The sequence below is a fragment of the Camarhynchus parvulus genome, chromosome 1A (genome assembly GCF_901933205.1).
Source record: "Camarhynchus parvulus chromosome 1A, STF_HiC, whole genome shotgun sequence".
Taxonomy (NCBI): Eukaryota; Metazoa; Chordata; class Aves; order Passeriformes; family Thraupidae; genus Camarhynchus; species Camarhynchus parvulus.
In genome coordinates this window covers 5,155,696-5,182,831 of record NC_044586.1, presented here as the reverse complement: position 1 = coordinate 5,182,831, position 27,136 = coordinate 5,155,696, and the positions used below count along the sequence as shown (strand labels likewise).

Here is a 27,136-nt window from a genome sequence, read left to right as displayed (position 1 = left end):
TTGCAGCTTATATATGGATAGTTAAAATTATTAGATTTTTATTCCCCAAAGTAAAACGTTTTTGATTGCTCAATAATAGAGAACATTATTAGTCCATTAGTTACTTCTTTATTTAGAAGCCTCAGAAGACCAAAGCAGCACACGGGCTGAAATCATACTACATTTCAACCTTTTCATTTCCTTCCATTAGTGCCTGAAAGGAGCTAACAACCACAATTAAAAGCAGTAACTTCACTGCCAAAAGTCTCCTGCACCAAGTCCTTTGTGCAAACCACAGAAACTATCAGCAGGTAAATACTTCACCCAGAAAGAGGGCACAGCTTGCAGGTGCTCCTCAACAGGCACAAGAGCTCTAAGGGTCAGAATGAAAGGTAATTTATACTTGCTCTGAGCCTCTACTATTCAACAAATAATCATATCCACATTCTCCTGCCAGAGCTTGTTATTGACAGCATTAATTTCTTTTGAATTTTTATCAAATTCTGTCAAATTTTTTTTTACCAGCCACTTCTACACAAAATGAGAGAGCACACTGTCCAAAATCACTTTGAGTAGAACTATTCAAAACCCAAAATAAAACCTTATATGTTTCATAATGTAAAGTGGGAGCAAGTCTCACCTTGGTATACTCATCTTTGGCCTTGGTAAGCATCCTTAAGATATCCACTTCTTTGTTATTAGCAGAATTCATGATCATGGGGGACACCCCTGTTCCTGTGCCCTGCTGTGCTTTGAATTGTTCCTGCTGAGTTAGGCTGAAAGGTGGAGGATATATGAGAAAAAAAGTACAAATAAAACATAAAAACTTAACCAAAATTACTGTACAATACTTAATTGAAATTTAAATATTTGTCTTTCCCCATCTACATTAAAATGTGCAGTAAAAAAATCACTATTAAAAGATCACTATAAAATCATAATTTGACATAAGATTAATTTTCTCCAATCTTGACTACACTAGACCATAGAATAAAATTTCCATAACTGAGTCACAATTTCTATACCCAGAAGGAGCAGGGAATTTATAGTGTTATTCAGTTGTGCTGGTGGTGGAGGATGGCAAACACACACACAAATCAGGCATTAAGTACTAGCAAATGACCAATTTCCTGCCCCAGCTGTTTTATTATTATTGTAGAATGCTGAGAATTAAAACACACAGCCAATTGGCTGAGCAACAGGGTATTTTTTTATCTATATGAAATACTGCTATTATAAACCACTACACATGGTTTACATTTGCATGAATCCTCTGAAAACTAGGTTTTATTGTAGTAAATTACCAGTTTGAGAGCACCTAATCACCACCAACCGAAACTTGAGCTAGTTAACTAAAATGAGCTGTCAAAAACCTGAGTTTCCTAGGGTTCATTGTTTATTTCTGTAAATTCATCCCCATCAATTATTTCTTGGGTCACAGCTGACTCATTTTAGAGCTGTAGGATATACAGCAAAACCAACAAACCCCACTGAACAAAACCCCACCACTGTCCCAGTCTGCATTTCACACTGTTTTGTCACTGCAAAATGAAAAGCAGCAGGTATTTTTTCCAAAAAAGGATATATGGAGGAAAGCTGACTACCTTCCCATCCAGTATTTTATCACAAATCCTATCTGGTGTGTCTAACCCTATATACCACAGGCAGCTGGAATAGCCAATCACTGCCTGTTCCTACCCAGCCCCTTCACTACATCCTCCACATTATAGCTCTAAAAAATGTACATTGCATATGTTGATAAAATCTGTATGACTCCAGCTCCCTTGTTCTCCAAGCAAACATGAAAACCTGCAGGACACAGTCCTTAAAAAAAGGGTCCCTGCAAACAGTGCAGAAAAATGAGCCCTGTCCATCCTGGACAGGAGAAAAGAAGAGTGATATTGAAAAAAGCTACCCATATGACACTCTTAGGTTAAAATACAGCTGAGAACACAGTTCTGTGTGAAATCTTCACCTCTGGCTGGACTGCAAAATTAAAGTTTAACATTTAGAAAAACACAACTTTATGTGCGTGAAAGCAATGACTTTAAAGCTAATTGAAGTCTTGCTTTAAATGGCAAAAACAAAGTGAATTTTGTATCTATTGCTAAGAAGTGAGGAAGCAGGAATTCAGCCATGCTGTACAAACAGGACAAAACCCACAGAAATTGTATTAGTACAGCATACCCTCATGATATCCTGCACTTACCTTGATATAAGGAAAAAAAAGAAAGGTAACAATATTAAAAAATAAAACCTTCCCAAATTGAAAGATATATTAAACCCCCAAAGAATACAATTCTTCAAAATAGGTCTCTGAGTCATCAGGAAATAAATCATATCAACTGGTACACTCTGATGTAGCTGGAGAGCTGCACTACAAATTAGGAAAAATTACTGCAATACAGTGACTTATTTATGATTTTATGAAATGCAGGCTTGACACTTGCAACAAAGTTTGTAATTTTAAAGTAGAAAGGCATAATAATCCTAAAAACGTAAAATGGACATGTATGTACCAAAAAATATACATAAAAAAGCACAGAAGACTTGTTTACCCATCACTTACTTTTTCATGAGCTCTGCAATTCTTTGGCATTCTTCTTTATCATAAAACCAAATCCCATATATGGACACTGTAAATGCACATCAAACACAAACTGTGAGCATCTTCTCAAACAGCAGTTCTTCCTGGGAGATATTTAAATGTGACCTGCAAATTAATCTTAAAATTTATTTTCATCTTATGTTTTCCCTATCTAGAAACACAAAACGACACCTCAGATCCTATAAAAACAAAAAAAGATCAAAGGCACATCTCTAAGCATTTAAATTACAAGCTCTTAAATACTCAATTAAGGCAAAGGTATTTGATCCTTTTCTTCAGAACACTAAACCAGTGGGGGTTGTTCTTTAAAATCTTTTTCTCTGTCCTTTATTTTATGTCATAGCCATTGGACTCCACTACCAGCATGCTGCAGGAAGCATTGCATGCATATTGAAGTAGGAAAATCTGTTTAGTTTTCAAAGAATGTTCAGGTCTATCTTACAGAGCATCAGAGCTGGTGGAGCAGGATAAACATCTCTACCTCCCTGGAGATTTGCTATAATTCTGTCCATTGTTTTCTACAGGAGATCCTGTGTTTCCTCCTCCTTCCCTCCCTACCCTACTGCAGGCAAGAGTTGTCTCAACCTTACCAGGAATTGGCAGTTCCTACCATGTCTTCCAACATTTCATTTGAAAATGGATTTCATTTGAAATGGGTTGAGCACCTGTTCAAAAGCAACTGCAACACTGACCCTGATGATGTAATAATTCCTAATAATATTAGGAGAGTCCAAAAGCAATAACTCTTTCAATTCCACAGAGCCAAACCTGTGGCATATGAAGTGTACCTTGGCTTTGTTAATGTTTGGAAAGAAAATGAATGTACATGCTTGCAAGACAAGAGTATATTATTTTCTCCATTCCCCCCAAATTTAAAGCTGTGTGTTGTCTTCTATAGAACTAAAAACGGTCCCAGCTGTTTAATACACAGCACATTGACAAAAAGCCTAAAATATCTCACAAATCAGACATCCTGTAGGCATACAAAAATTACCTTTTAAAATATGTACTGTCCTTTTTATGATTATTGGAAAGTGTGATGATTTCTATTATTCACCTAAAAAAGGCAAGTAACATAATATGCAGCAGTGGTTCTACAAATGTGCAACTTAAGAGCTGAACTGCACAAGTAATCTCAGGTTTTTAAACAGAAATATTAAAATAGGCATTTCAAATCCACATTAATATTCTAGCATATTCCAATGGGTGTTCAGTAATAAACTGTGGACCTGTAGAGAAGTGTGTAAACAACTCATAAGGTTCCAGAACACTGACCTGTTATGCAAAATTCCACATCCTTCTGATGCGACACATTTGAAAGTTTGTCCAAATCACAAGTAACTCCATATACCCCAATGCAACAGCACAGCAAGCAGACTGAGAATCCCAGACAAACCAAATTTGTTTTAATCAAGATTCTTATTCTTTATAAAAGAATCTCCAATGGAGAAGAGTATTGATGAAATTTTGGCCATCTGCTCCATCTTCCCAAATTTCTTTTATGTCTGCCACAGCTGGTGGCACCATCAATTATGCAGCACAGGTTGGACAGCTTCACCTTTGGCCAAGAGAACAGACATGTCACAGACTATTGATGAATATCTAATAAATCTGAAAGCTGACAGTCCCTTGGAAATGCCAAACTGCTTCTGGCCATTAGAAGCTGCAAGACTCACACTGGCTTGCTTCTGCTGTTGATTTACCTCAACTCAGAGACAAACACAAGTAAACTGATAACCAGAATAATGACAGAGTTCAGATTTTACAGAGCTACAATTAATACTTTGAAATACAGTTACAACAAATACAAACCTATTTGGGTCAGAACAAGGACACTGAGTCTGCGCCACCAAACCAAACCACACCACCACCCAGCAATATATCCCATCTTAACTCAAGTTTTAAGTTAGGATAATGCAAATCCAGAGACCTTTAGCCTAGAGTTTAGCTGAACTTCAAACCCACCCACATTTATTTTCTCCCCTTGGTCAAATGGTATTTCCAACCCAAATTAGGAAGCACAGCTGAAAGCAAGCTAAGAGCAAAGCCCAACATCCTGTGAGCTCACCCAGTCAGTGGTGAAATCTTTCAGAAGTGGACAGTCCTACTGTTCTTCCTTCCACACTGCTCCCATCTGTCCAGAGGAGATGGACACTTGAAACATACTGAGAAACAATCCCTGAGCTTGTGACAGCACAACACACCCTGAACTCTTTTATGTAGGTGAGAATGAGGGACCAGTGAGAACACAGCAACTCGTGGAAATCTGAGATACCTGTAGTAACCATGGCAAAAATTCACACTACAGTATTATATTCTCCTATAATCTGTATTTAAGAGAAAAAAGTGTAGACAGTTGTAGTAAGAATGAGTATTTATGGCCTCCATCTTGATAAATGATGAAGACAAAATGAAAAAAAAAAAATTCCTATGTGCGTGGCAACACATAAAACCCCACAACCAGAATGAGAACCTCAGCTGATAACAACCTGTAACTGTCTGGGAACCTGGCACACTCAGACACAAAATACAATTTCACTGCAAGCTTTCTACCAGCATGAAAACACTGCCTGTTTTATCAGGATTAAACATAAACAGATTACTTTTATCTGCCTTCCCACTCTGTCAGACTGTTTGACAAAATAGAATTCCACATCTAAGCATCGTGTGTAGAGTGGTAATTTCATGTTCATGTTAAAAATGAATCACAAAACGTCAGAGACACAAAGCAAATTTTTCTCCTGCCAAACAGAAGAGGAAATATTAAGGCACTTTAGGCCCAGCCTCAATCATAAAGTTATGTAAGAAGAGATTATTGTAAAAAACAGAAAAAAATAAAATCAAAGTAATGAATTGATGACATTAAAAGGAAAAAAAGTGCCACAATTACAATGTTGTTAACAAGATTACACAAAACTATGACATGATGCAGCTATGAAATCAAGAAGATCCAATTAACATTGAATGGGAAGCTAAATAAATTACTTAAATAAACTAACTGAAATATTTAATTATTAAGGGTATCAGTCTTCAGAATTTTTTGAATTTCTAAAAGGCAGGCCACTCATAAATCAAAACTGAAAAATTTTACCCAAATCTATGAAGCTCCTTTAATAGCTCAGTGACTGAATTTCAGGAAGGGCACTATTTAAGTTTGAAATCACGACTTCAGAGCCAATTCGAAAGCTTCCGCCTCACAATTTTCATTTTTTTGGCTATGGATTTCTCCTGTCCTCACAAACACTAGAACACTTGATACTATTTATATGCAGAAGCTGACATCTGCTATCTTCCAGAATTATAGATAACAATTTCTAACCTCTCAATATTTGAAACATTAATTTAGTTATTACGATAATACAGGATTTCTTATCAACTTCAATCATTCGTGCTAAGTATTCCGTTAAAAAGAAAGGCATTTTCTAGGATTTTTTTTTTCCTCTTCATTATTCCAGTGATTAGATTTTTGTCTTCTGGATAGACATTTCCATTATGAAAGCTTTTGTTTCAGTGTACCTGCAACATGTGATTTTTGAGCTACTCCTCCACAGACTGCATAAAGTCTTTAAGCCTGGTAAAAATGGATACAGAAATAACTACTGACTAGAGATTCCCCTGTACCTAGGAACTGTTTTATACTTGTTGGTATTAAAAATAAATAAATAAACCCCAAGTCTGGAAGTTTTGTGTTTTATTCTTGATTCCATGCTTCTTAAGGTATTTTGCTCTATGTATAGCCTAGACTTTTGCTCCTGAATATGTAAATCCACACTTGGCTATGTTCAAAAGAAATTTCTGTATCCATGTCTTGCAAGGCAGGCAGACACCTTTACGTTGCTATGTTTAGGACTGCAACAAGGGAGAAATATAAAAAAACTGAGCACAGACAGCTGCACACTATCCTGGAAAGCTGAATTCCATCCCAGAGATGTTATGCAATGATACACAAGCTGTGAAATGTTATCTCAAGTGTCTGCACTGGCTGTGTGTGCTTCATTTCCCGGTGGCTGAGTCAAGATCCTAGACCTGGGTGCAAGACTTGAGTGTGTGGCCTGAAAAAACACCAATCATCCCAATCCAAGTCTGTAAGAAATTTTTTTGAACATATTAATAATAAATACACTGGTAAAAATTTGGCTTGAGTAATTAAAGTCAGGCACTCCATTCTAATTGTAACTGCTCCACCCTAGGATCTCAATTTGTGAAATGGGAAGAATAATATTTCTAATCTGAGCAAGGTAAAACAGTTCTCTTTGTTCATGGGTTACCAGCTTTTATACTGATGATTATTGGAGAAAACAACATAAAAACTCAATAATTCTGACTCTAGTGCAGAACTCCAGTGGCATATAACAAAGGCCATGCATGAGTAATGAGGAAAAAACCAGAATACTGAGTAGCCTCTCGATGTGAACACCACTCCAACTGTTTGATAGCTGAAACAAAGTCCTCATTGCAAAAGAAGAAAACCACACAATATAAAAGTCCATAAACAGAGAGATTGCACAACCAGCCCTGACTCTGGTATTTCCTAGTTTAGGAGTCTTAAAGTTCTTTCAGCTCTAAGCAGGCTTTAAGTTCTTTCAAACACAAAATTTTGCTCTTTAGATACTTAAACCCAAAAGACTAGAAAAAGACTTCAATTGTATCCTGTTATACCACATTGATAGAAACGTGGCTCATCAACAGGACTGGAATTTTTAGGCCTCTTGTTTCTCAACATTGTGCAAAGCTGCAAATACAAAATATGTATTAGGTAAATGTATTTGTTTCTAAATAATGGAAATTTCTCTCTGGCTATATCCTGGTATTTCTGGAAGTTTTTACAGAGAAGCCAAAATTTTAATGATTCCTCAGGCATAAAAATGTCAATAAATTGAAGCAAGGTAAGAGTTTTTCAAACAATAAAAATGTGTATTTGGCTATGAGCTTCACCTAAATTCCTAAAAATCTCTGAAAAGGCCCTGCCTGATAAATTATCAGACACTTCTTCTTTCATTTAAAGGCTGATAAAGCTCCTGATCCACTTATTTGGAGAACTGTTAACAAAGACAGGGAAAAGGACGACTTGGCATTTACATTATCTCAAATGTTTAAAATACTATATATGAACAAGCAAGCTACAAAAAAATCCCCTAAAAAACCCCAAACCAGTTGTTAAAGGAGAAAGAATCTTACTCAGAGACATGTCAATACAAAGCAATGATTACCCATGGCCTTTTTTCAGCTTAACCAGTGAAATTCAACTGAGGAGGGAACTGTTAAAACAATTTTATTCTAAAATAAAATATCCACAAAATATGCAACAACAAAACCCCCAACAAAATGAAAAAGCCCCTCCAGACCCCTTTCCCCAAAAGCAAATGGTTTGAGAGTGGGCAGTGATTGGCAACATTACTGAAGTCAAGAATAAGTTCGTCACCACCATCTGTTTAATTGTTCTTGGAACTATGCCTTAAAAATCAAGACAAATTTTTTGTTAATAGAATGGACCCTGAAATATTCCTACCATCATCTATCAGTTGTGAAAGTTGGGGGACCAATTTGCAGACTTCCAGATAGAGCCAGTAATTATTTCTGGTTTCATGAGGCAAAAAAAAGGACAGCACAGACATGGTGGATGGTTTAATAAATCATGTCTGTGACTCTACTGTGAGAGACTGACTTCAGGCAGATTTTTAATCCAAATTTATCAAAAAATTTTTATAAAGAAAAATCAACTGTGTAGCTGTCAAACAGAATAGGGTCACTGGAAAGCCCCCTAAATGGCCTCAAAGCTGAAGTTCTGTTAGTACTGCAGGAAAATTTAAAGCCCATTGATGCACTTATTTCCATAAAGCTCAGCAGATGTAAGAGTCCATCAGCAGGTTCTTTACTTTTTTTGGAAAAGAGCCCAAATGCAAACTGTAGTTGCAAGATTTCCCTTAAATATGCCTTCTGTTGATGCTACAAGAAATTTTTAGTCCTGACCCAGGAATAGCATCTATGTTATGATCCATCTGGCTTAGAGAATTTTTTTCCCCCCACACCACTGGTTTTCCAGTCACACCTCTTGCCACTGCATCATCAGTTCCAAATAATTTTTAAATCATGATGGTGCGTGACACTGAAATTAAAGCAGGAAGGCTGTGGATGCCAGGCTATCAATTTCTGAAATAACAAGTTGTTCTTGAGAAATATTTTTTCTTATAAATAGGCTCTCTTAAATAACAAATGGTTCCTGTTACTATTTCACAATAGACTTCCAAAATGTCCCCGTCAGATGAGAGTTCCATAAGCTAAAAACTACATCCAAATATCCTCATTCAACACAAGCAGGGGTCCTGTGAAATACAAATCATCAGGGAAAGGTTTACTGGAAAACAAATGCAACTCCTCAACACCTGGAAGGATTATTTTTTTAGCTTACCTGTGCTCTATATTCTCTGTTAACTTTCTAATGTAAACAATAAAACATGTCTTCAACACACTGAAATGAAGCCAGGCCCTGATCTACAGAAATCACCTGAGCAGAACACAACAATGCCTTACACAAATCTAGGCTAAATAGAAATCCATACCTTCCATCAGCAGAAAGGCTTATACTAAAAGGAGACTGTCACAAGTGGAAGAGGTTAAACTACAAACCTTTTCTTGATTCTGTGCACTTCCCTCCTACCTAGTAACAAAAAGCTAAAAGAACACTGCTCAGTCGAGAAGGGGACAACACAGCTTTTCCAACCTGGAGACAACAAAAAAATTGCCTTTATTTGAAAGAATAGAAAGGAGAGCTACCTTCAGTGTCTCAATTTCCAGCCTTTTTCTTTCCACTACATTAAGAAAAGCAGCAGCTTCCATGTGTTTCTTATGGAGTATCTGGGCTTCCAGTCCCACAGGGAAGAGCTGCTCTGCTGCCTGTGACACACACAGCTGGTAGAGGACTCACCAGGATTCTCACATCAAGGTTTTCATTTATAATTTAGTCCAACCTAAGAATATGTTCCCAATTATTTTTAAAGTGCATCTCTGAAGTACCTGCCAAAGGTACACCTCTAATTCCACAGCTATAGTTAAGTTCAAGGTCAAACTGTTTTCCAAACTCTGACAATGCCATTTTCCAGTATATTAGAAGAGGGGAAAAAGAGAAGACTATTTTAACCTCAAATAGGTGTTCAATAGCATGTCATTTTTCCCTGAAACCTGAATTTTTACTATAATCAGTATGATGAGCTGTCACTCCAAATGGTTTAACTCCCACAAAATAATGAACAACTTCAGAAAGGGCTTCATGAAGAAAATAAGCAACCTTAACTATACATGATGTTTCTAATTCTGACTGTTGTGATCTCATCTCTTATTTCTCCACTGCATACCTTCAGATCCTAAGTAATGGAAATACATTTGCAGATCTGGACTGAGTTCTTAGCCTGCAACAATAAAAGTCTGAGTTACTTGTATATCCTTGTTCTTGTAACAAGAAACACGTAAGAAATAACCTAAGATAAGAGAATTTAAACCCCTCATTTTTGTATTTTTCTATTTGTATACTCTATACACAACACCATTTTGGATAGGCAATTGTTTCATTTTTCTTACACCATCTCTAATTCTAAAATGGTTAGAAAAATAATTTTAGAAATCCAGATAGAAATAGGCAAAAGTCAACTACTCCTCCTGAGATCTCAAACAGTCGATATTTACAGCATATCTTATGCATTCCCTTTGATTGCTTTGCCACAGCCTGTTAATAGGTTATAATCCACTCATTAAAGAGTTCTCTACTCTTCTGTAACCATTCCTCCTCTTGCAGTCAGCTGTTGCACTGCCTTCAGTAACATCTGCTTGTCTGTAGAGCTGCAGACAGAAACTTTGCAGCACAATTTTTAGCAATAAAATACAATTTCACAGGCACAGAAAGGACATTCACCATTCTCACAGAATGACAGGCAAACTGTGGGTAGGTTCACACCGTGTTCACAAACTAAATTTCACCCTGAACCCTTTATCATTCACATATGGTCACTGCAGTTTTACATACTTGAAAGCTGAAGGATCATTTAAGTATTAATTTTAATTTTTCACCTGCATTTTTCTCGTGAAATTGCAATTTAGTAATTTCTTTCATTAAGATAGAAATAAACCCCTTTGAAGTACCTTGTTGCTTTTTTCTTTGATTACTGTAATTCTATTTTAATGCATTTGTATCTATTTTGAAATTTTATTTTAACAATTGAAGTTAATGTTCAGATTATTCAGAAGTTTACTGACTTTCCTATAATCTTGCACACGAGACATTCTGTGGGCAAGAATACAGAACATTCTGTGTATATTAACAAAGAGAGAAACAATGTACCCTTGAGATCAAGTTTGTCACCAAGAAAATGTAATTTAACTAGTAAACAGTTTCTTATTTAACCTGTAATTCAACTGAAAAAGAAAAAAACCCCTCACATTTATCAAATTCATGTTATATTACCAGCTAGATATTTCACAATACCAGCACTGGGAGGTATCCTGCAACTCTGAATCCCTGATTATAGACTAGAGATACAGTCATATTTAAATAAAAATTTGGGATTATTGCATGGGATTATTTTCACTGCAGCAACTGTATTGTTTCCACACAAAGTAAAAGTCTGTGTTTCATTTTGCTTCAGAAGTCAGCAGTGTTTTACTAGCTTATGCATAATCCTTTAGGAATAAAACTTAACAGTAATCATCATCTGCTTCCTCAGTCTCTCCCCTCCTTCAGTTTTTAACTCTCAGTGCAAATCTGAACATCTACTTTGCTTTCTGTTAAAGAGTGTTAGAAAGAGAAATATTCACATGAGAGAAGCCAGAATAAAAACAACAGGTAACAATAAACAGAAGGCAGCAAAGCCCTGCAGGAAGACATCGCATCCTCACAAAAAAAATTCCAATGTTATTTCTCTCCTTTTTCTAATTATTATGAAATTTTATGAACTTGTTACTTGAGAGATGCTACACATACCTGTATAGAGGATTTAACACTGTATGTTGTTTAGGAAAAGACATTGAAATTTTACAGAAAGGCAGTTTGTTTGACAGAGCCAAAAGAATTGGTACAGCTCAAACACAAAGTCCATATCCTGTCTAAGACAATGGGCAGCAGCAGATGATCCACAGAAAGAATCTTCTTAGTCCCTTTATTGCTGACTTCTGACCTGAAGCTTGTGTCTTACATTACTTACTTTTTTTTTTTCCCACCCCTGGCTACAGAATCTCTTTGGTTGGTTTAATGCATGTAAATAATACTTCTGTTATGCAAAGGGATTATTAAAACAGGCTCTAAAAGTCCTGGGCATATGTATGTGCAAAATAACAATGCCAGCAGGAAAAACCCACTGGGTATTTTCTGAGATTGATTTTAAGCAATGCATGATGAAGACTTTATACTTGTGAAAGGAGGTCCTGTTGCAAACCCCTCAACTGGGCTGCAGCCACAGCCATTGAAGCAGAGCAGGCAGCAGGCATGAAGCCCAGTGCTGTTACTGGTTTGGACAGCAGTTAAGACAAAAAAGCAACACCGCCTTTGCAGCCTGAGTGAAATTCCACTGGAGCACTTGCACCATGTTCCTGTATATAACACATTCCTTGTCCTTTAAAGGGTATGCTGTCTTACACTTGGGAAGGGTTTCTTTCCTCTTCCCTCCTGTAATTGAAAGTATTCTTTACTGCCGATTTAAGGTTTGTTTTGACAAAGAGAGCACTGATGAGGCACTCAAGAGCTTGTATTAAATCAAAGTTAGACAGAAGTGAGCAGCTTGTATATGTGCTGTGGGATACACTTGCTCACATATTTATCTTCCATGTTTTGAGAGAAGGTTACAAATATTTTTATATATACACACACACATATCAAAGAGTGTGAGTAAGCAAGCTCACATTCCAAGAGAAGTTTTCTGGCTATGTCAGGAGTGTAGTCCACCCTCTGCTAAGCAAACCTGTTTTTTTCAAGCACAAGAGGATATTATCAGAGGAGCCCGTGTGGATATACAGAAACCAGAGATCGTCATGGCTCGCTGAGGTGATGAGCTGATGGGTGGATGGCGCCCATTATCTTCACTCCTCAATCCAAGTTTTCCTGAAAAACGGACAGGGGGAGGAGGAGGCTCCAACTGAGCACAAGGCACAGAGGACAAGCAAAGGATTAGGAGTGAACAGCAAGAATAGGAAGGAGAATGCAAATGATATTGAAAACGTTTCAAAGAGCTAGAGAATAGTTCCTAGATTAGAAGATCCAGTTGTCAGCAATTTAAAACAATATTCAGGTTTTAACTTCTGTACAAGGCTATTACATAACCCTGAAGCAAGGAAATTAACCAAAAGGAATGTGCCTTTACTATCTATAGAAAAAACACTTAGCTTCAGCTGCTTCAACGCTCCTTGGAATTTAAAAATGTTTCAAGCCTTGGTTCGGCAGGCGTATCACCCCCTGCCCAGCCACCAGCCAGGGGAACCCGACGCCAAGTACAAGGGGAAGCTGGTGCATGAAGCTCAGCTGAACTGCTTCTACATCAAACCTGGAGGTAAGACAGCATCACCCACGCGTGTGCACCGAAACTGTACTCACAGCTGCCTTAAGGGTTGCCTTCCTGCTTAACTACAGCAATCTGTGTAATGCAGGAGACTAGCCTAATACCTCACAGCAGTATTTGGTGATAATGTACTGGGAAGCTCTGAATGTGTGATCACACCACCACAGGATTTAGATAATTCTAGTAATTCTCAGATCTGGGGAGTTAAGTAGATGGATGGCTTCTCTTGGTTATATATTGTATTTTGAGCATCTAATCAACATTGCTTTCCCACTTCCACTGTGACTTGATTAAAAAAAAGGAATGAAAGTATAAGGAAAAAGAATGATTTTCTTTTTTGTTGTAGACAAAGAGGCTAAGAAGTTGAAAACATAGGAAAGCTGAAAATACTAAATACATGTGTGCGTATGTGAGGGGATTAAGCTGCAAAGGCGGTTACACAAGGGATTTGTGAAAAGCAACCAGCTCTGGAATACCCTTGTTTGCAGGAGAAAGACGTAGGCACTCATGTACATATTTCCCCTGCTCCTGAAACACTTAGCATTTTATGCTGTGCAAGGAGGGAATTGTGAAGCAGAGGGTATACAGGTAGTCACGTGAAAATAACCCCTCTGAAAAAAAAAAAAATCATTATCTGCTGCAAGCCCAACTCTTGAGCATTACTGCATCATATGCCTATCTTATCTTGAAAAGACGTCAGGAATGCCCAGCACTGGCACTACACTCTCCACAGTAAACTTCCAGACAAGCTAATTTGTTACTTATATGCTGACATCCATAAATGGGAAACAAAGACTGTGTCTAGCAGATATATGCAGCATTACTCTCCTGCCATCCTATACAGAAACTCATCCCCAAAGGTGGGATGTTTGACACAGGGTTCTAACTCTGTTCCATACCCTTTTCCTGCTGATTTGTTTGCCCAAGCTGAGATACAGCTGCACCACACACAAAATAATTACCAGCCATCTAAAAACTACACAGCCTTTTTGTCTTAGCTCCTTAACCTGTTTCTTCTCACATGGCATACTCTGATTTCCAGATTGGGCTGAAACTGAAAACCTACATTAGCATTGCTGCACTTCTTTTCCTTACTTTTTTTAAAGCACCTGCAACACCCAACAGAAAAACATCATTAAAGCAAAAAGAGGGCTGCAGTCATCACAGTTACAGCTGCAAAAAGCCACCCGACAAACCAAAACCCGTTTGCTTTGCTCAGCCAAAGGTTTCCACAATTGGCACAAAATCCTCAGGGTAGGAAGGGTGAGGAAGAAACAACTAAAATGTCATGTTTAGAAAGTTTGAATAGAAAAGATCTGTGCTGAGTTGGGCGCCGTGGCCGGGGATGTGGTGTTACACATCAAAAATTAAAACTAAAGGCCTTCAAAAGTGGCGTCTGCAAATTCCACTGAAAAACAAATTGTATTTAGTTTAAAGGAAAATATGAATAATAAGGCAGCCCTGCAAAAACTAAATTTAGAAATACTTATTAGTACAAACAATTTTGCTTTAAAAACAACCAACAAAAAGGAATTTTGTATTTCCTCCTCCTTTTTCTTATGTGAAGCATAAAAACCTCAATCACAGAACCTTTACTCTCCACAATACCCAGAAAAAAAACCCCAAACACCCTAAAGCTGAATTAATTAATAGCTGCTACTCCTAGAGTCACAATAATAATTTAGTTTGTCTGGGGACACTGTAATTCACTTAGTCCAGTGTTCTGCTCAGAATAGTGGCAGCTTCAATATGGGGAAAGAAGAGATCATGATCAACTACAAGTCTCCATAAAAAACGATATTCTATGGCACTTTTTCAGTTGATTTATTTTAAATTCATTTTCATGTTCCCTTCTCTAGGTTAAAAATCCACTCCTCCTTCCATGGATTTAAGCAGAGCTTAGCCACAGGTTTCAAACCCTGTAGTTTGTGTACTCTAGATCAGACAAGCCAAATAACCTGACTGCTAAACCATAATTACTGATGTTAAAACCCACTTTCCTTGAGACAGCACTGCTGCATGTCCATCTACCCCAACTGCACTATTAACTTGCGCCATGAAGTGATAATAATATTTTTATATTTCAGTAGGTAGGCATTAAAGATTTTCAGGTAGCCTTGAAAATTAAAGTGAGACAAAGCATGAAAACCTAACATATAAATGCACATATTTTATGGTTTTAGTGATAAAAATGTAGATTTGTATATATACTATTTCCAAGGGTTAGTTTATTATTTTTCTTGACATTCTGAAGTAATTTTTACCATTTTCTAAGCACATTAAAATCACTGATTAGTTGAAGTAAAGACCACAAAGGCAGGAGCTATATGGGAAACGTAGTAGAAAATTAGTAATGCCTTTATCTGTGTTTTTATAAACTGGTTTATGAACAGGTAATTTGAGCGTAGGTACAAGGAAGTCAATAAACTGAGTGCCAGAGGCCATCTTGCATGAAAAAAAATTGTCATCACTATGAATCCAATAAACAGAGGCAGTTAGAAGCTTGCTTACTTCTCTCAAGAAAATTTGCAGATTAAAACCCATAGAACAGTTAAGTTGGACAGAAACTTAAAACAGGTTTCAAAAAAAAAAAAGCATGCAACATGACAAAGTTCATGCTGCATCCTTCATTTTCTGGGTTTAGAATTAAAAACATTAATTATTTAAAACATTAATTAATTAAAACATGAATTAATTTAAAACATTAATTAACTTCAGGATGTATTTTTCCTTTGGAAATTTAAAAAAGGAAAAGAATGCCTATGCTCAAGAGTGTTAGTGTTCCAACACTCTCAGCAAAACTGAGATTTCACTTTAAGGCCAGGAACATCCAGGGAAGATAATCACGACCTCTGCTGTTGTTCTGTCTTGCTGGATACACAATGAATTTTTAAAATGCTGATCAAAGGAGAGAAACTAGAATGGAAAAGAGGAGAGATTTGTTTGTATCTCTGAAACAAAAATGTCTCCAAGGACAGAACCTCAGGTAAAGCACAAACATTTGTATTCTGAGAAATGGCACTAGTCAGTCCAGGCAGACTTTTCAAAAAGACCTTTACCCAAAACTGGTTAGCAAAAAACAGGCTGAGAAGGATACATCCTTAAGAAGGGCAAGGCCCTTCTGCCAAAATTACTTAGCATTTCTACAGTTTGAGTTTGCACTTTTGTTTCAAATTGACAAGCACCTTTCAAAGGGTTTTAAACTACAGAAATATTTTCCTAAACAAAACATGCAGGTTGTAGCAGGCCAGAATAGTAGTTCTCCAAACAAACTTAAGCTCAAAAAACCTGTTTTTAAGTTATTCAGTTGTGACAAAAACACTGCACATTGTGTAATGATGCAGCAACAGAAAGCCATGTAATGTTTCTGAATCAGTAGACCACTGACTTGGGACATTTAGAGAAAAAAATAATACAAACTGGACTAAGTTAAACACATTTATATGTATTGATTTCAAAATTCTGAAAGATGAATGAGCATTTGGGGAATAATCCATTGAATACACATTTTTATTTTCTGCATTCATCCTTTTGGGGTTTTGATACTGGACCTGATACTGAACGTTGGCAGGACAGAGGCTGATAAATGAGGTTCTCCTTTCTAAATTGGCATTTTTACCCCAAACCAAAAACATCAAACAGAAACTGTTACATCATAAAGACAAAGGCTGGAATATCTATTTTGCCTGTCTCAGTTGAGCAAGGAGCAGTTTATTGGTCAGTGCAGAAGGCCAAGTTATATGCAGAAGGCCAAGTCTAAATATATACACAAGGAAATGTAACCACCAAATGCTGTTTTCATTCTCAAATTAAAAAAAAATCAGAAGAAAGAAGAGGTTTAAAATACTGTATTACAAAAAAATGTAGTGTCGATTACGAACACATTTCAAGGGGAAAAATACACTATGGTAGCCAAAAGAGGATTGTTTTTCATCATATATTCTTTTTCACTTATTACTCTGATTTTCTTCTTGTTGCTTCCTACCTTTTCCCTTCAGAAGTAGACTTGTAAAGTGTTCAAGCTAAGATTTTTTTTTACAAGAGAAATGGTAATTGCAGGGTCACTGCAGAGGTGGGACACTTATAATCCATTTGTGTTTTTCTCAGGATGTATTTCCTTTGAAGGGTGAACTAAAATGAGCCACAATCAGTCTCAAAAGAAGATGAGTTGCTCTATTTAAGAGCACTCATGGATACTGTAACAATCTAAGAATGAAAAATAATAGTTTGAGGAAAATATACACTGTTACCTTTTCCTAAACATTTTACAAGCACTTGCCCCCAAGCATATACTTGGTAAAATTTTCATACATAATTATGAACTAGGGGGGAAAAAAAAAAAAACAACCCACAAACCACAGATAAAACCCACAAAATTTCCTTAGACAGCTGGCAAACTTCCCTCTCCCTCCCATCCCATTTACCAGATGTCTCTGCAGTGTAGAAACCTGGGAAAATAATACAAAATGTTCAGGGTTCTGATAGACATATGGCAGCAGGTTAAAGAGAAAAACTGAAACAAGTGTAAGGTTATGTACAGACCATGTGTGTCTGGACAGCTTTGCCAAACCAGGCATGTCTGCTCTGCTTTGGTAGCACCAAAAGCCCAAATTCAGCAGACACCTTTCACTAGGAAGGCTTTATTCCATTTCAGGCTGAGGAGATGACAGGAGCAAAGCCCTTGCTACAGTGTGGCACAGGAGTGAAAAGTAACTTCTGTGTCCAAATAGGTGCAGAAACTGTCAGAGAGAAATACTGGCTGACATGTCACACAATTTCTTCCTCCACTCAATATAGCAGAAAAGCACCCAATTAACCTGTATCAGATCATTGTCACAATTAGCATACTATTTTAAGGTAGGATCTTGTGTTCTTGGCAGCTAAAATGCTCAAGGTGAAGCCAGTTCTGAGATAAGCAACTTAATATTCCCCAAACTCCCTGTTTGCTATGAGCATCAAAAGCAGGATTCAGTGATGAAAAGGTAAATGAGTGAAATCAAGAAATAATTCCCTGCCCCAGCACACAGACAAAAACACCTGGTACAGTAGAGAGTGGGGAATAGCTGTAATTATTATACAGCTGCTAGAGGGAGAAAATTAAGGTAATTTAATCAATAATTTACTGCTATATATTTCTTCTGAACTATCTCATATCAATCAGCATCAAGGCTTAAGCAGCAGGCTCTGACTATTGGTGTTCCCAGTAACTATCAGGAAAAACTAATGAAAAAAAGTAATAATGATGTAGTTAAGATTAGTCAAATACATAACTCATGAAAATTTAAAAATTGTTAGATCATCTAAACAAGACCAGAACTACTGTCCTGCTCTCAGAAAGCAAGGATCTAAAATTGCAGTTAACTACAGAAGTTTAAAGGTCACATTGAAAATTGCTTGTTTGAGCCATAAACCTTCTGTTCCTTGGTGGACAAAGATTTCTGCTGGCATGAAAAACTGTAATTCGAGCTTCCCTCCTGGCTTTGAAATTAATAACCCCAGCTCTACCCTAAGATATTTCCCAAAAAAAAACTTTGCTGTGAAATAGTGGATCAGAGCAAACATTAACTGGCATGCATCCCAAATCCAGCCTGAAAAGTCCTGGAATTAGACTGTGCCTCCAACATGGTGTTCAGACAATAATTCAACTTAAGATGACCAGGATCATATGAAACAATAAAAGAAATATGAAAAAAGAAAATAAAAATATTAAATATACTTTTTTTTTGTCTTAAGCATTTCTAAAACTTGCATTTATTGTGTACAATTTTGGAATTTTTTTTTCTATTGTGATCATATATTGGATACAAAGCAAGCTTTACAAAAGGATAGCTGTTACCTCACAAAATGTTGTTGGGCTTGTCCAGTACACAAGCACCACCTTTTGCTGCCAAAAAGATTCATTTTAGACTGTGTGATACAACCAGCCACAGATACTCAGCTGTACAAAATGAATTTCGAATATTGGAAGAAACAAAACAATGGGCAAGGCCAGCAATTAAAAATGCAGAGGAAATTGTTAGTTTTGTTAGATCTGATAAGGAGACATCTATGAAAAGCAGCCTAAGAAGTCACCAAGTCAAATAACATGTTAGAAAAAGATAATTTGTTTCCAGATACTGTTAAGTATTACTGCCAAACTGTTCAGTGTTCTGCAGAGTAAACAGCTATCCCTGAGCACTCCTTGTTAGTATGTGAAAGCAGGAGATAAAAATAATACTACAACATAAGGGCCTAAACACCCTGGTTTTGTAAAGTTCATTTAACAATAAATCTCAAGCCTTAGTTTTGCAAAAAACTGTAAAGGCAAGTTGTACAAGAGCAAGAAAATATTCATATAGAAAATTCAAGAAGATATTCAGAACTGTGTTTGGATGAGACCCTTTGTGAAAACCCACACTTATTGTCGAGGAGATCTCTTTATTTCATGTTGCAAAGGCTTTGAAATACAAAATAAGGAAGAAAGGGCAAGAGGTATGTGCAACACCACATGAACTGTAGGGACCTAAAGAAAACCTGGACAACTCAAATGAGTTGGTAAAAATTGTCTTCCAATTTGCTCTGGAAACAGATGTCTTCATGAAAATCTGAGAAAACAACAGCTTTTGCTTTGAAGTATCAAAACCTTCAGTTTTCTTGAAGAAATAATAATTAAGCCTTTGTAAGAATATTTTAGGAAGATAAACAGCTCGGGGTAACATAACCTTATACCAGAACTCACCTGATACTGACAGAACTTATAGGGTTTTTTTAGTAAAAACAAACATGAATCTGCTGTCAGACAACCAAACTCTCAACTCAATGAAGAGGTACAGATTTTACCCATGGTTAGATCAAACAGCTAACCCTGGTAAAAATCAGATGCACAAACCCAGACATCCTGCTCAGAAGCACAGGCTGCTACTTATATTTGAGACCCTGCAAATCTAAAATTTCCACGTCTCTTAGTGAAAAAAGAGCTTACATCCCCCAACCCCTGATTTTTCTCTTATTTAAAAATTAAATTACAATTTATATGCAGTAATCAGACAAAAAACTTATTTTCTGTCACTACAGAATTATGAAAACTAGTAATTACTCATTATAGCACTTGTGTCAACAAAAATGAAAAATTAATAGATCAGGTTTCAAAAGGTGTATTGGTATATACAAACATAAATTCCTAATGAAGTTTCAAAATGAGATTAAATAAGATTACAGCTACATAAGAAAAAGCCTTCAAAATCAGATGGAATAAAGAGGTGTCACAGTACATAAAATCCTAATGTCTGGCCCAGTCTAGGTTAGCCTGGAGATGTCTGCAAGTCTTTTCAGTTTGCTTCTGAATTCCAATTCTTTGTCAGCTTAGAAAATAGTCTCAAAACCAGCAGTTTCATTTAGGCTATTTAGAATGTTCTTCCTCTATTGCTTCTACCACATAGTGTGTGTGAACAACAGGATTCCCTCTTGATCTATTTCCCAACTCCAAATTAGTTTATGAAATAAGAAGGTCTAGCAGATTATCAAATCAGGCCACTTTGCAAGCCATGGATTGCTTTTGCCTTTACTTCATCCAGAGGGAACACTTGAGCATCACAGTTCACACAAACCATTTCTGAAATCTGCTTTTATGCATAAAGGACAAAGGCCACATCAGGTACTACTGCTCTGCTTCCAAGCACAGCTACAAAGTGAATTTCCAACTGCTCCCTGCACATTGTAACAGTCTGTGTGTAAATCTGCATGCACAAATAAGCTTCTTCATGTCTTCCACTCATTGCTGAGCTTGCCTGACACTTGCTAATTCTTGTGCAAAGATAATCATGCAATATCAACAAAAAGCCCAAAGTAATAACTTTGTCTTTCAGCAGGGTTTAAATTAGACTCAGCATTATGTTGTCAAGAGTTACCCCTAATAGCTGAGGAGCAACCTGCCTTCCAACGTGCTCAAAGAGCAGGGTTCTGGAGCTGGAGCAGAACACAGGGCTTGGATTGGCTGCATTTGTCTATTTTTACACAGAAAATCAAGACTACAAATATTACACTGAGACTTCCCAGAAGTGACTGGGGTGTATTCAGAAAACACACACACACTTTCTCTCAGCCCATCACCAACAGGCAACCACAAACATCCACAATTTGTCAGTTAAATGAGGAGATTACTCCTAAGCACATCCTAATACTTTCTTTAGTAGAGTGGCATTTTAGGGAACGCTGAGCAATTCTCTTTCAGCACACCAAAAAAGCAAAATTCATTCCTTCAATTTCACCCCTTGAATGCTGCAGTCTAAGCACTTGGACTACCTTAACCAAGAACAGACTGAAGAGAATGTGACTCCAGTATTTAACCCAAGGTGTCACATACTTACACCTGGCATTTCTGTAGAGCAGAAAAGGGTCCTGGAGCTGGAAATCGAGGTCTTTAGTAATGGGTTCTGTTCGGTTTTCCATGCTCAGTCTGTTCATTATTGTGAAACCATGCCTTGGAGAAGCTGATCTGAAAAGGAACAAGTAGAAGTCCCATCCAGTCAAGGGAAAAGGAAATCGCAATAATTCCTTTGTTGGGTAGTGCTCCAATTCATTATATATTTATTTTCTTTGTTAGGTAGTGCTCCAATTCATTATTTATTTATTTATTTCTAAGAGATGCTACAAAAATCTAATTTTGTTGCCAAGTAAATAACAATTGACTCTTGCAGTTTTGGTAATCCTTTTAATTATGGCAAAGGCCCTACATTATGTATGAGAACCATCAGTACCTCATGATCCAATGCCACCATCTACCCTATAACTCCTTGCTGGACTAGAAAGCAGCAATTAAACCAAGTCAGAGCAAGGCAAGCTCTCAGCACTCAGGTGGACAACTGCAGATACTAAAAATCATCAAAGAGAGAATTTTCTACACCACCTAAAACGTAAGGATAAAAGTCACCATGTGAGAAACTGAAACAGGTTGCCCCAGAGCAGCTGTGAATCCTCTCCCATCCCTGAATAATCCCTGATAAACGATGACCCTAAACCATGCTGTGACTCGAAGTCATTATGCTCATTCATGGAGATTACACTTCAAGTCACTTAGATAAAACTGTTAAACCTGTCATGATCCTGACAGGAGCCACTCCTTTCAAACCAAGTTTGGCAATAAAGGAAAAGATGATGGCCAAACATTGGGGAAAAGTGCCATCTCTGCTTAATTGCTGGTGTGTGGATTTCTCTATGAAACCAAAACACAGGAACCTGTATTACAGGATTGGAGTCAACCAAAGAAATAATCCTTGTTTGCAAGGGTCAATATTTCACTTCAAACAAACAAACAGTCCACTTCCACTGGAGCTCATCCAGTTGGAAGTCTGGTTTTTTGACTGTTCCTCGAATTCACAAAGATGAGCTGGGCAGTGAGTGAGTCAGCCCAAGTAAAATGGTAACATCATTTTACATTGTGACTAAGGTAATGAGAAGAAACAAACACAGCACCAGCGGTCTCCAATCTGTCTGCTGGCAATGTGCTTTCCACAGGAATTCATTAATTTGTTTGAAGTCATAGAAAATTAAAGTTAAAACTTGAATGATGAGGGCAATGCATGCTGTTACTCACAGTCACAACCTGCTCCACACTGCTGCCTAAAGTGCAGCCAGGCAGCAACCTGTGCCCTACATGGAAACTTCCTCAGGCAACAAAAACAACAGTGAAAGATAACAAATACCAGAAGGACCAGGTTTCATGTTGTCAGTTCTTGAGCTTTGAAACCAACATACCAGGAAACACTGCTTCTGTTTTGCAGCACACAAGTCACCACATCCACCTAGTGCCAGCACAACAAAGGGCTGCTGCTTTCCTCTGGTGGTGGTAAATTTACAGCACCTGATCTCCACTGACCTGAGAGCAGCTTAGAAAAATTGCTGATGACCATTGCCACTGCAGGGACTGAAACCAGCATTCCCACAAAGCTCACAGGCTCTTGGGCCCCTCTGTCACCTCACACACTTCTCAAAACCATCTCTTGCTTTCTCAGCTCTCATACCAGATCCTCTTTGACACAAAAGCTGAAAAAGTAACTTTCTGCTTTGGTGTTACACCTCAGCAGCTACTACAAGAGCTGCTGACCGTGCAACTTTCTGACTTTAACAGCAGTCACAGAGAAATGCTGGGGCACCGACATGGAACCCCCACAACACAACAAACACATGTGCTACAACAAATGGTGCAAAAAATGATGCTCTGAAAGCCACAACCAGAGTTGCTGCTAAAAGAAAGCATGAAAACCAACCAAAATGTTGGATGAAATATGCATGAAAAATGAACAGACACAAGTAGTATGAAAGTTCCCTAAGTAGGGGACATGATATTTCAAAAGCTCTGCCATTCCCTTCCTTTCAGCAATATAATTATTTATTTCACTCTTTTTTTGTTCAGACAATTTTAAATTGCAAATCCTACTTAAACCACTACAGAAGATTTCTACAGTTTACCAACACTGACACTTAAATCATATTTGGAAGGCTTATCAAAATACAAGGTCATGTTTCCTTCAGAGGGTTTTCCTTCCCACATTTGCTTCTGGCAGTTTGTTTCTTTTCACCCTTAAACAAAGGGGAGCATTTTATTTCATTCAGCCATGCTCCATCCCAGCCAGCTTTTCCATATCCACAGATTTCACCTGTGTATGTCAAAATGTGCTCACCTTGTGTAAACAAACAGCGTTCCCTCCACATCTGTCTTCTCCTGAAGAAAAGGAACATTAAGAAAGTTGAAAACAGGGCAGTGTTTTGGTCACCATCAGTGAGCCCCCTTTTTCTCTGTTTTACCCAAGCCAGGAAAAAATTACTAAACCAAATTTCTTGAGTTGGTGGTGAGAGGCTGGAGCTAGCACAGGTCACCATGCAGCTGAGCCAGGGTTTGAGGTAAGATAGGGAACTGGGTTCATTCTAGGCTACACCTGAGCACAACACACAGGCAAGAGGCAGAGAGAGGAGTTTTCAAAGGGCACCTGCTGTCTGGGGTTTTGTGTGGCACAGAAATGGAGGAAAACAACACAAAAGGCAGATTGGGCAGGTTCTTCAAACACAGGCCCTGAGTCTCACTGTCACAGCAAGCCAAGAACCACCTGCCAAGAGCCTAAATGTTCTATTACCCATTTTCCCCAAGGTAATTATGTTTGTACATTTTACCACAATGCTTTTAGCACTGGTAACTCCACCACCCTTTTGCACACGTGTGGGTTCCATTACAGGTGTTGGAAGGGCAGAGGAGCACCTGAGGCCCCAGCCCTGGCTTAAACCCCAGGCTTCCATGGCCTTGGGTTACAAACCAGACCTGTGTTAAACCCCAGCCTTCCATGGCCTTGGGTTACAAACCAGACCTGTGTTAAACCCCAGCCTCTGGCCTTGGTTACAAAAACCAGACCTTGGGTTACAAACCAGACCTGAGTTAAACCCCAGCCTTCCATGGCCTTGGGTTACAAACCAGACCTGTGTTAAACCCCAGCCTTCCCTGGCCTTGGGTTACAAACCAGACCTGAGTTAAACCCCAGCCTTCCATGGCCTTGGGATAAAAACCAGACCTGAGTTAAACCCCAGTCTTCCATGGCCCTAGGTTAAAAATGAGATTCGGGTTAAACTCCAGCCTCCACAGCCCTGGGTTAAATCCCAATCTTCCATGGCCTTGGGCTAAACTCCAGCCTCCTCAGCTCTAAGTTAAACCCCAGTCTCCCATGGCCTCAGGCTAACCCCAGCCTACACCACCCCAGATTAAACCACAGCCTCCCACTGCCCCAAGTTAAACCCTTTTCTCCCACCGCTTCACGTTAAGCCCCAGCCTCCCCCGCACGTGGCGGAACTCCTCCACCCTGCAGCCTCCCAGAGCTCCGTTCCCGGGCACCCCGTGGCTCCTCAGCGTGCCCAGGCCGGCTGTCCGTGGCACACGGGACACACGGCCGGGAAACACGGGGAAATACCGGCAAACACCGGGAAATACCGGCAAACACCGGGAAACACCGGGAAATACCGGCAAACACCGGCGGGCCCCTCCCGCTCCCCCACCCTCACACCTCGCCGAGGGGCGGGGCGTGCCAGGAAAAGGGGCGGGGCGTGCCCGCGGCGAGGCCCCGCCCCCGCGGCGCGCGGTGGGCGTGGCGGGGCGTGGCGGGCGGGAGCGCGCACGTACCCACTGGCTGGCGCGGTGGCCGAAGGTGTAGAGCGCCACCTGGCTGGCCACGTCCACGATGCCGCTGATGTAGGGGTCGTGCTGCCGCAGCGCCGCCAGGCTGATGTCCAGCCCCCGGCCCAGCGCCGCCGCCATCTTGCGCCCGCCGCGCAGACCCCACCAATCCACCGCCGAGCCGCGCCGCCCCGGGAGCAGCCGCCGCAATCGAGCGCCGAGCGCCCGGCGCTCAGGATGGCGGGCGGCGGCGAGGGGCGGGCCGGGGACAGGGACAGAGAGACGCGGGGTCGCTTGGTGTGTCCACAGCAGCACAGGGACACGCCAATCCCACTCACGACACAGGGAGCCGGGCTGAGCCTGGTGGTTCCAGCTCCTCCGTGTCCTCCTGGGAGTGCTGTGGTGCTCCTGCTGCGGCTGGGTTCATCTCTTAGGAGGGCACTTGCGGGAGCTGCGCCTGTTTAGTCCAGCTTGAGGTCTCTAAAAAAGAGAAAGCTAAGAGGGATCTCATAAATACATATAAATATCGCCAAGGGGAAAGTGCCAGACTTCAGCGGTGCCCAGCGACAGGACGAGGAGCGGCGGGTACAAACTAGAAGCCGAGGAGTTGCACCTCAGCATGTAGAAGAACTTTATACTGAGGGTGGCAGGGCACCGGAACAGCAGCAGCCCAAGGTGGCCATGGGGTCTCTCCAGAGACATTCGAAGCCCACCTGGAGCTGTTCCTGTGCCACCTGCTCCAGGCGGCCCTGCCTGGGCGGGGGTCGGACGGGATGATCCCCAGAGGTCCCTTCCGAACCGAACAACTCTGGGAGTCTGTGTGGGTGCTCCGGTGTCCCTGCAGAAAGCGGGACCGAGCCCATCCAGCCCGTGTGCCCCCGAGTTTGGTGACCCATGAGGGGCTCCGTGAGGGAATCTCCCCTGATCCCCCAAATGAAGGGCTTGGGGATCCGTGAGGGGCTCACAGATACATGAGGGGCTCAGGAATCCGTGAGGGGCTTGTCTATCCATGAAGGACCCGGGGATCCGTGAGGGGTTTTGCCTGGCACCAGCCCCCTAGGCCAGGGAGAGCAGTGGGCCCGCATCGCCGAGCCCAGCCAGCCCGCGTTTGCTGGCACACCCTCACACACCCCCGCACCCAGCTGAAGGGAGCAGCATTGCAAGCTAAACCATCACACAGCCCTCCTGTGCATAAATATACACACAAACACATACATATATATATATACACATGCAACAAGCAGCTGAAACCTAAACAAGCATGCTGTAATATGGAGTTATACAAACCGCGAGCAACAGATGGACAAGACCAAGGATTCAGTTGCCACCTTTCCCTGTCAGGCACACATGTTTATTACTAATCTGTTGGTACCAAGAGTTTACAGCAAATACATGAGCTTTATGAGGCATGCAGATAAGCTCAGTACATACTTCCATGGAAAAGAGTTGCTTAACCCTCCTGCCTGAACCCCCTGCAAGAACAAATTCTTTTTACTTCATCTCCTCAGACTGATGTAGCCATTCTGGAGGCAGCCACCACCTTCCCTGTACAGAAGCAGTAGAGTGATCTATTTACTGCCAGAGAACTTCCAGGATGCCCTGGAAGAATCAAAGTGGTGGTAGTGGTTGCTGTCTTAATTGTTTGCAATATTCCTGACACAACATTTTCAAAAGGACAGTAGCTGGACAGAGGGGATGAGGTCTGCTGTTGTGTTTTCTTCCCTTCTTTTTGCTCCAGGCCAGATGGAGACACTGGGATAGAGAGAGCAGTAGCATCTGTTCCAAGAGCACATGGGCAAGCCTAGGTAAAAGATTCCCATCGTGTGAAGTGAGGATAGGAGAGAATTGAGACAGCAAGCTGGGAATTCATAGAATTCA

General features: G+C 39.7%; 2 protein-coding genes across 2 annotated transcripts in view; one reads left to right on the top strand and one right to left on the bottom strand.

Annotated features, from left to right (window-relative positions):
• Positions 1–25,407, bottom strand: part of DCP1B (decapping mRNA 1B) — a 40,466-nt gene extending 15,059 nt beyond the window's left edge. The window contains exons 1-5 of the mRNA XM_030959316.1: positions 25,265–25,407; positions 23,784–23,824; positions 21,471–21,598; positions 2,549–2,615; positions 620–755 (exon numbers count right to left, since the gene is read on the bottom strand). Of these exons, the coding sequence (XP_030815176.1) occupies positions 620–755; positions 2,549–2,615; positions 21,471–21,598; positions 23,784–23,824; positions 25,265–25,399 (507 nt within the window). The 5' untranslated portion in view covers positions 25,400–25,407. The remainder of the gene's footprint in view (positions 1–619; positions 756–2,548; positions 2,616–21,470; positions 21,599–23,783; positions 23,825–25,264) is intronic.
• The window catches only part of CACNA1C (calcium voltage-gated channel subunit alpha1 C), a 458,666-nt gene continuing 444,503 nt past the window's right edge, over positions 12,974–27,136 (top strand). The window contains exon 1 of the mRNA XM_030959315.1: positions 12,974–13,116. Coding sequence (XP_030815175.1) covers positions 12,987–13,116 — 130 coding nt within the window. The 5' untranslated portion in view covers positions 12,974–12,986. The remainder of the gene's footprint in view (positions 13,117–27,136) is intronic.